Genomic DNA, 8674 nt, shown 5'->3' with positions numbered 1-8674 from the left:
CTGATTTTTTCCCACCGTCAGCGAGTTCTACAAGTGTAACCCTTAAAGCCAGTTTGTTTACATCATGCAATTGCTGGTTTCTAATAAAGTCAACACACCAGCGAGGTTTTATTCTTTATTCCTCCATAGAAAGCAGGGTTAATTCAACTGCGCTAGGCATGCAGCTACATGTGTGTAATATGCATTAACAAACACACAGACGGACAGCAAATGTTTCCTGATCTGAGCGCAGTCAGCTGATCTGAAGCAGTCAGCTGATCTGAGCGCAGTCAGCTGATCTGAAGCAGTCAACTGATCTGAGCGCAGTCAGCTGATCTGAAGCAGTAAGCTGATCTGAGTGCAGTCAGCTGATCTGAAGCAGTCAACTGATCTGAGCGCAGTCAGCTGATCTGAAGCAGTTGCAGTAAGCTGATCTGAGTGCAGTCAACAGATCTGAAGCAGTCAGCAGATCTGAAGCAGTCAGCTGATTTGAGCACAGTCAGCTGATCTGAAGCAGTAAGCTGATCTGAAGCAGTCAGCTGATCTGAAGCAGTCAACTGATCTGACCGCAGTCAGCTGATCTGAAGCAGTAAGCTGATCTGAGTGCAGTCAACAGATCTGAAGCAGTCAGCAGATCTGAAGCAGTCAGCTGATTTGAGCGCAGTCAGCTGATCTGAGTGCAGTCAGCTGATCTGAAGCAGTCAGCTGATCTGAGTGCAGTCAGCTGATCTGAAGCAGTCAGCTGATCTGAGCGCAGTCAGCTGATCTGAAGCAGTAGATAGGAGTGGGTGTGAGGCAGTGGTTAATATAGCGTGCAGGGATGAAGCTAACACTGTGTTCCTTCTACAGCCAGATGTCGGAGGTGCAATCCCCCCCGGGGTATCGCAGCTCGTGGGCCAGCGACGGGCCGTCCGGCTCTTTCCCGAAGTCTACCAGGAAGTCCTCGTTCAGGGAGAGGCCCCCCTCTACCGAGTCCACGTCTACCTGCATCATCACGGAGCCCTGCCTGCACACATACATTAACATAATATATTTTAATGTATTTAACCTCACCACAGTATAGTACTTCAAACAGGTCGCACTGTGTAACCTCTCCTTCAAACGTCTGGATTTATTCAGGTTTCTCACCAACAATTACATCTTACTACACGGCTACATCTGAACACGGTTAATAACTTTATCTTTTACCTCTGCCCAATACTTTACCGAAGAGAGCCTGAACGCATCATGAAGTAACTCCATGGAGCCTCTGTTAGCTGTTATCTGTTTATAGTACACATATCTATATATATCTCATATACATCTGTTATACGTAATATATGCATCTGTCCATACCTCCTCATTCAACAGTGTAAAGTATGTAAATACTCTCAATGTATTCCACATATGTATATATTTCACATCCTCAAATCTTTATTGTTAATATTGTAAATATTCTTCTCTCTTTTTCACTATTTTATTTATGTTATCTGCACCATGTATGTTGAGTTGTTGGAGGAGCACGCGACATAAGATTTTCATTGCCAACATATACGCTGTATCTGCTGTGCATATGACAAATAAAACCTTGAAACCTTGAAACCTAGCTTCGTTCAGGGGCATGCACAGATATTTGGAGGGGCTATTGCTCTAAACTGGAAAAAGCCCCCCCCCTGTCCTGCAATACTACAGTATCCAGAGGTCTGTGGGGGCTCACTTGGTCATGTCGGGGTAGAACTGCTTGTCCCAGCCGCTGAACAGAGACGTGGTGACATAGAGCCTCCGCCCGTCCAGACTCAGCTGCAGCATCTGTGGCCCCCCGGGGACCCTCCGGCCCTGGATGTAGCGCGGGGGGGGCTGGGGCTGGCTCTCCGGGTCCTCCAGGACTCTGATTGGTCCATCACTGATGATGCTTCCTCCCAGAAACACCTGCAACAGACAGACGGGTCAGCAGCCTGTCTCACTCTCTGTGCGCTCAGCTGTACAGGTGTTGTGCTTCCAGCCCAGTTCAGATGTAACCATGCCCACTGACAGAGAGAGCCATGTTAACACACTGAAGTATCATCACGTCTGTAGCCTGGGGGAATCTGTCAGAGTCAGTCTGGAGGTCACAGAGCACAGGGTCTCCTCTTGTACACGAGTACTTAGTATTTGAGTAAATGTACTTTGTTGCTCTCCATCACTGTCAGAGGATGCAAGATGTTCCTCTCGCTGCAGAAAGCTTTTTTCTGACTGATGAACAGAGAGTTTCGCCGAGCTAGAGACGTGTTGTTACTCCAGCGTCTCCACATGGCTGTCTATACGTCCATGATAACAGACATGACATTACGACATAGGCGTAAAGGTGGAGTCACTGCAGACCTGGCCGACTAATCGAGGGTTCCTCCTGTCTGTGATGTCATACTGTCTGATGTCACCGTGGAGCCAATTAGAGAAGTAGATGTAACGATCGTCCAATGAGATCAGGATGTCTGTGATGAGACCTGCAGACAGACAGATAGACAGATGATCAGACAGACAGACAGACAGACAGACAGACAGACAGACAGACAGACAGACAGACAGAGACAGACAGACAGACAGACAGACAGACAGACAGACAGACAGACAGACAGACTGACAGACAGACAGACAGACAGACTGACTGACTCACTGGGCATCTCTGGCAGCAACCAGCCCTCAACCTTCTTGCTGGGAACGCTGATCACCTTCTCTGCAGCCCAGTCTCCTCTCTGAGACACAGACACAGGTGAATGCTCAACAGGAAATGACCGTTAGCAGCTACAGTGTTAGCAGCTACAGTGTTAGCAGCTACAGTGTTAGCAGCTACAGTGTTAGCAGCAGCTAATGAGCTCAATGCAAACATTAGCATGCTAACAGCCTCTCAGAGATATGATTGTCTTCTTGAGGCTTGGCCGGTTTACGACCCATTGTTCTCAAGGTCTGAACCGTCTGAAGTTCAGGGTCATTTGGTTTTATAGTTTTATCAACCACATCAAAGGGCTATAAAGTCTCACCGGGGATTCACGAGGACCGGGTTGTGGCCGATTCACCAAACAATTTCAGCACAAACTGGACTGGTCAGAGCCCAAATACACATAACCTCCGTGGGATCTAGAACCCTGTGGTACTGCCTGTAATCCTTACTGGATCTCAACCCGGTGGAACTAACTGTGCTCTTACTCAGACCTAGTGATCGAGAACCCTGTGTTCTGGACTGTAGCGTTGAGGTTATCTAGAACCCTGTGTTCTGGACTGTAGCGTTGAGGTTATCTAGAACCCTGTGGTACTGACTGGTGTTTTGTAGAACCTGAAGACGGATCCCCTCAGAGCACATCCCACGTAGCCCTCGGTGGCGTCGGGGTCGTGGAGGAACCGGACCTCCAGGGGAATCGCCCCGTCCTCTCCGAGGTCCAGCGTCTGCAGCTTCTTGTGGCTGGTCCAGTCCCAAATGTGGAGCGAGCTGCCGTACAGTCCTGAGAACCCACAACAAGGAACTCCTGTGAGCCAGGTTCAGGTTCTGTGAGGGGCAACACTGAGCCCAACAGTTCTCTGAACATGTTTTAAGTCTGTCTCAGGTAATGGGTCCCTCAGAGTCTTACTGGTCTAGCAGATCCTGTTACAGACTCAGGTCTGACTGAGAAACAGACACCAACTGGAAGTGTACTGGAAAAGGAAGTTAGAAGCCAGACGCACTATGGTCACATCAAAAAACCCTGTGACGCTGACAGGAGTCTCACTCAAACCAGGACTACACACAGAACCAACCGAGGAGCATGTGAACACAAATATGGGACTGAGTGATCCAGCATAGAGAGTGTTCTCTGACGGGACACAGACGGGTATTTCTGCTGACTCACCCGCTTTCACGTGATCCGGGTTGAACCCATTGGCCAGAGCTTTGGGCGCCCCCCACTCGGTGCTGATCATCACGTTGTGTCGCGGCTGGTACCAGAAGTCGTATCCAAATGGTGCTGCTTCCCCCGGGTGCTCCCAGTTCCCGATCACCTCGAACGTCTCGCCGTCCAGCAGCACGAAGCCCCCTGAGAGGACGACAGGCAAAAACTAAACGGGGTCTTCCAAAGACCATGGAGGAACACTCATTTCTGAGGGAGGGGTTATCTGTTGTTATTGCAGATGGTGCGTTCACTGTCCGGGTTAATCTCTGTTTATCAGCTGTTCTGCACTGTATGATGGGATGTTTCCATAAAACCTATCACCAGCCCGGGTCTGCAGCTGATCTCAGGAAGAAGGGTTGGACTGGCTCTAATAATGACCCCCCTCTGAGCGAGGGTTTGCTGCAGGTGGTCTCACCCTTGCCGTTGCCTCCTGGTTCTCCCATACAGCTGATCATGATCTGGCCGCTGCCCAGGCAGTGTGTGGTGTGAGGGTTGGCCAGACCGCACTTCCAGAACAGATCCACGGGCTCCACCATCTGAGGAGGCAAACACACAACCAATCAGCAAGAAGAACTTCATGCCTCACCTTCAGACAAACAGGAGCCCTCTTCCTGCAGGTCCACGGAAACACTGGGCTGTTCCTGTGTTGGACCCTGAAGGCAGCATCTCCCTGTTCCTGTGTTGGACCCTGAAGGCAGCATCCCCCTGTTCCTGTGTTGGACCCTGAAGGCATCTTCTCCCTGTTCCTGTGTTGGACCCTGAAGGTAGCATCTCTCTGGTCCAATGAGATTTCTCCATGTGATTTTGGATTTAGAATCCAACACACGTTCCTTTCAGCAGGAAGATCTCCACGTATTGCCGATGTTGTTGAGACGTCTCGTTCAGACTCTCGTTTAAAATCCACCAGTGGGAAGAACATTAAAATCTCTTCCAGCTCGTGTTAACCTCAGACCTGATTTCAGGATAACAACCAAACACACATTCAGAAACCATTGACCTCCAGACCAGGGGACAGGAAGTGATGCTGAGTCATGGTAGGGGTTAGGGACTCATTCCTTCACAGAGGTGAATAGATATGAGGAAAGTTTTCGGAAAGTAAATCTGCTCCAAACATCCAGAAGTTTGTTTTGTTTTCTAATGAAATCGTGCAGAGCTGCTGGGACTCCGCAGCTGGCTGACTCCCAGGAATCCCTTCAGATATTAATCACAATGAGAAGATAAACACTGGGCTGGTATTTAAACAAAGTCCTCATGGAGAGACTCACTGTGAACTCTTTCCCCTGCATGCGGGTCAGGATCACACGGTTAACGTCTGTTGGGTTCTGGTTGTGAAATAAAGTTAGGATTTCACAAAGCCAGAACTGTGAGGAACAGCCAGTCCTGATAAATAATCTCCCAGCTGTGTGTCCGGCTGCGTGTCCTCACTGGGAGTTCACAGCGGATCAGCAGCCGGGTCAATAAGTCGTCTGAGGTGATAAATCATTACAACCTGACTCAGCACATTCACATCCAGACACATGCTTCCTTCCCCACGCCTGCAGCTGTGGACCCTGTCTGTTAAATATGTGAAGCTTTAAAGAGCAGCTGGGAGTCTTCAGTCCTCCTCCTCCTCCTCCTCCTCCTCCTCCTCCTCCTCCTCCTCCTCCTCCAGTAAAAACAAAAGTTCTCAAACATCCAGTCAGACATTTATAAGTACATATTTGTCCACTTTTACATACGACGAGTCATCCACCCATTCATGCAGAGCAACACCACCTGCTCTAGGGAAGCTAACACACACACACACACACACACACACACACACACACACACACACACACACACTCCATGAAGCAGTAGCTTCAGAGTCATATCAGGGAGGAAGTACAGGAATGAAGTGGGCGTGGTCAAATCTAAACTGATAAAAAGGTCTCTTGACCGGGTCGGGTTCACCTTGTGCATCTGCGGCACTCGGGGGTTTGTCCCGACGTCGACCACGTAGACCCTGGAGGAGATGAGCGACGGCAGGATCAGCCGGTTCCTCTTCTTAGTGGCATCACCGAAGCAGCTGCTGCAGGCGTTCCAGCCCGAGTGGTGCAGCTCGTCCCGAAGGTTGGGCATTGGCAGCCGGTGGATCACCTGAGGGAGACCAGACTGTGAGGGGACAGCACCTGCACATCAGGCTGCACATCAGGGGATCCAGCCTGTGTGTGTGTGTGTGTGTGTGGTGTATTTACAGGACAGGTGGAAGAGAAGCAGAGAGACAGCAGATCAGATCCTGCAGGGGAGAGACGGAGAGGAAGAGGAGGAAGAAGAGAGGACAGCAGGATGTCAGGAGCTGCTGAGGAAACAGAGACAGGAAACGAGCTTCACTGAGGCACAGGAGATCCATGACAGCAGAAGAAGAAGAGGCAGGAGGACCTGGGGGGGGGGGGGGGGGGGGGGTTACCTGACAGTAGGTGGGTGACTTCGGGTCCACATCGACGGTGGCCAGGTAATCTGGTTTCAGGATGCCGGTGTTACAGTAAATACAGGGGAGATACACAATCTGCTCCCGGGGACCTGCAGCAGGAGACACCATGTTCATCCATCATCTGAAGCTGCTCAACTGACACCCAGCAGGGGGGCTCCTCATGTAGAGAGGCCTATGGGAAGATGTTCTTAATGGTCCTAGTCTGAGTAAACTACGGTCCCGAGTCTGAGTAAACTACAGTCCCAGTCTGAGTAAACTACGGTCCCAGTCTGAGTAAACTACGGTCCCAGTATGAGTAAACTACGGTCCCAGTCTGAGTAAACTACGGTCCCAGTCTGAGTAAACTACGGTCCCAGTATGAGTAAACTACGGTCCCAGTCTGAGTAAACTACGGTCCCAGTATGAGTAAACTACGGTCCCAGTATGAGTAGACTACGGTCCCAGTCTGAGTAAACTACGGTCCCATTCTGATGAGTAAACTACGGTCCCAGTATGAGTAAACTACGGTCCCAGTATGAGTAAACTACAGCCCCAGTCTGAGTAAACTACGGTCCCAGTCTGAGTAAACGATGGTCCCTGTGTGAGTAAACTACGGTCCCAGTATGAGTAAACTACGGTCCCAGTCTGAGTAAACTACGGTCCCATTCTGAGTAAACTACGGTCCCAGTCTGAGTAAACTACGGTCCCAGTCTGAGTAAACGATGGTCCCTGTCTGAGTAAACTGCGTTCCCAGTTTGGGATGGATTTGAGGAAGATGATGGTGTAGTGACAGATGAAGATCAGACCCACCCTTCATGGCGTCCAGCGGGCTGCTGTAACCCGGTCCACATCCTGCACATCCGGCTGAAACGCAACAACAGCTGGTAACGCCGTGCTAACAGACTTAGCACGTTAGCTCACCTGTCCCTGACGTAGCTCATACCGTAACTTTACTGTGCTAGCATGAATTATTATGATTAGTATTATTGTTATTGTTGTTAGTGTTGTTGTTATTAGTATTATTGTTGTTGTTGTTGTTAGTGTTGTTGTTATTATTAGTGTTAGTGTTGTTGTTATTAGTATTATTGTTAGTGTTGTTGTTGTTATTATTAGTATTATTGTTGTTATTATTAGTATTATTGTTGTTGTTATTATTAGTATTATTGTTATTAGTATTTTTTCCAGTTTCTCTTCACGCCCTGCAGCTTTCTGATTAAAATACATTTCCTTCTTTTATTAAAACACTAAAACTCAAAGGGATTTTATGAACACACACACACACACACACAGACACACACACACTCACACACACACACACACACACACACACACACACACACACAAACACACACACAGGCTGAGGTTACCCCCACGTGGGGCCCAACAATAATACACAGTGATGGGCCAGAGTACCAGGATGTAGAGCAGCAGTCTCTCTGACCCACAATCCTTGCACCACTGATACAAGAGTTCAATGTTTAGTAAAACACCCTCATCGAGATATTGAACACACACACACACATACACACACATACACACAGACACACACACACACACACACACACACACACACACACACACACACACACACACACACACACACACACACACACACACTCACACACACACACTTTAGGATAATAGAATATATTCTTATATAACACAGAGCGAGAGGAGAGAGAGAAGGAGAGAGAGAGAGAGGAGAGAGAGAAGGAGAGAGAGATGAGGGAGAGAAGGAGAGAGAAGAGAGAGAGAGAAGAGAGAGGAGAGAGAGGAGAGAGAGAAGGAGAGAGAGAGGAGAGAGAGAGAGAAGAGAGAGAAGGAGAGAGAGAGAGGAGAGAGAGAAGGAGAGAGAGAGGAGAGAGAGGAGAGCGAGAGAAGAGAGAGAAGGAGAGAGAGAGAGGAGAGAGAGAAGGAGAGAGAGAGGAGAGAGAGAAGGAGAGAGGAGAGAGAGAGAGAAGAGAGAGAAGGAGAGAGAGGAGAGAGAGGAGAGAGAGAGCTGTTCTCTTTGTCCTGCAGTCTCACTGCTGCACACACACACACACACACACACACACACACACACACACTGCTGCACACACACACACACACACACACACACACACACACACACACACACACACACACACACAGAAACACACACACACACACACACATACACACAAACACACACACACACACACATAGACAAACACACAAAGTGAGACACACACACACACACACACTGCTGCACACACACACACACACACACACACATTGCTGCACAGACACACACACACACACACACACACACACACACACACACACAGATCCGAGGGTCTCACCCATGCTGCTGCTCTGAGGTTCTGCAGGTTCTGCTCTGACAGCTCTCTGGGAACTCTGGGAG

At 49.1% G+C, this 8674-nt stretch overlaps 1 protein-coding gene across 1 annotated transcript; it reads right to left on the bottom strand.

The window, feature by feature from the left end:
• Nucleotides 1-102: 102 nt before the first annotated feature.
• Nucleotides 103-8674, bottom strand: selenbp1 (selenium binding protein 1). The gene is made up of 11 exons (XM_063880813.1): nt 8613-8674; nt 7099-7152; nt 6286-6398; nt 5790-5975; nt 4273-4393; nt 3819-4001; nt 3253-3434; nt 2612-2690; nt 2320-2441; nt 1676-1887; nt 103-985 (listed from the first exon to the last, which is right to left on the bottom strand). Exons 1-11 carry the CDS (start codon nt 8614-8616, stop codon nt 823-825), a joined length of 1419 nt encoding a protein of 472 aa, XP_063736883.1. The 5' UTR covers nt 8617-8674; the 3' UTR covers nt 103-822.

Source organism: Eleginops maclovinus, chromosome 4, assembly GCF_036324505.1.
Source record: "Eleginops maclovinus isolate JMC-PN-2008 ecotype Puerto Natales chromosome 4, JC_Emac_rtc_rv5, whole genome shotgun sequence".
NCBI classification, from domain to species: Eukaryota; Metazoa; Chordata; class Actinopteri; order Perciformes; family Eleginopidae; genus Eleginops; species Eleginops maclovinus.
Note: the sequence above shows the minus strand (reverse complement) of the source record. Positions and strands in the feature narration are given on the sequence as shown.

What these genes read in the sequence shown, in the direction of transcription:
- selenbp1 (XM_063880813.1), bottom strand. An exon ending in GTTGCTGCCAGAGATGCCCA is followed by an intron (nt 2,442 to 2,611) that starts GTGAGTCAGTCA and finishes GTCTGTCTGCAG; the next exon opens with GTCTCATCACAGACATCCTG. An exon ending in TTCTACCCCGACATGACCAA is followed by an intron (nt 986 to 1,675) that starts GTGAGCCCCCAC and finishes GTATGTGTGCAG; the next exon opens with GCAGGGCTCCGTGATGATGC.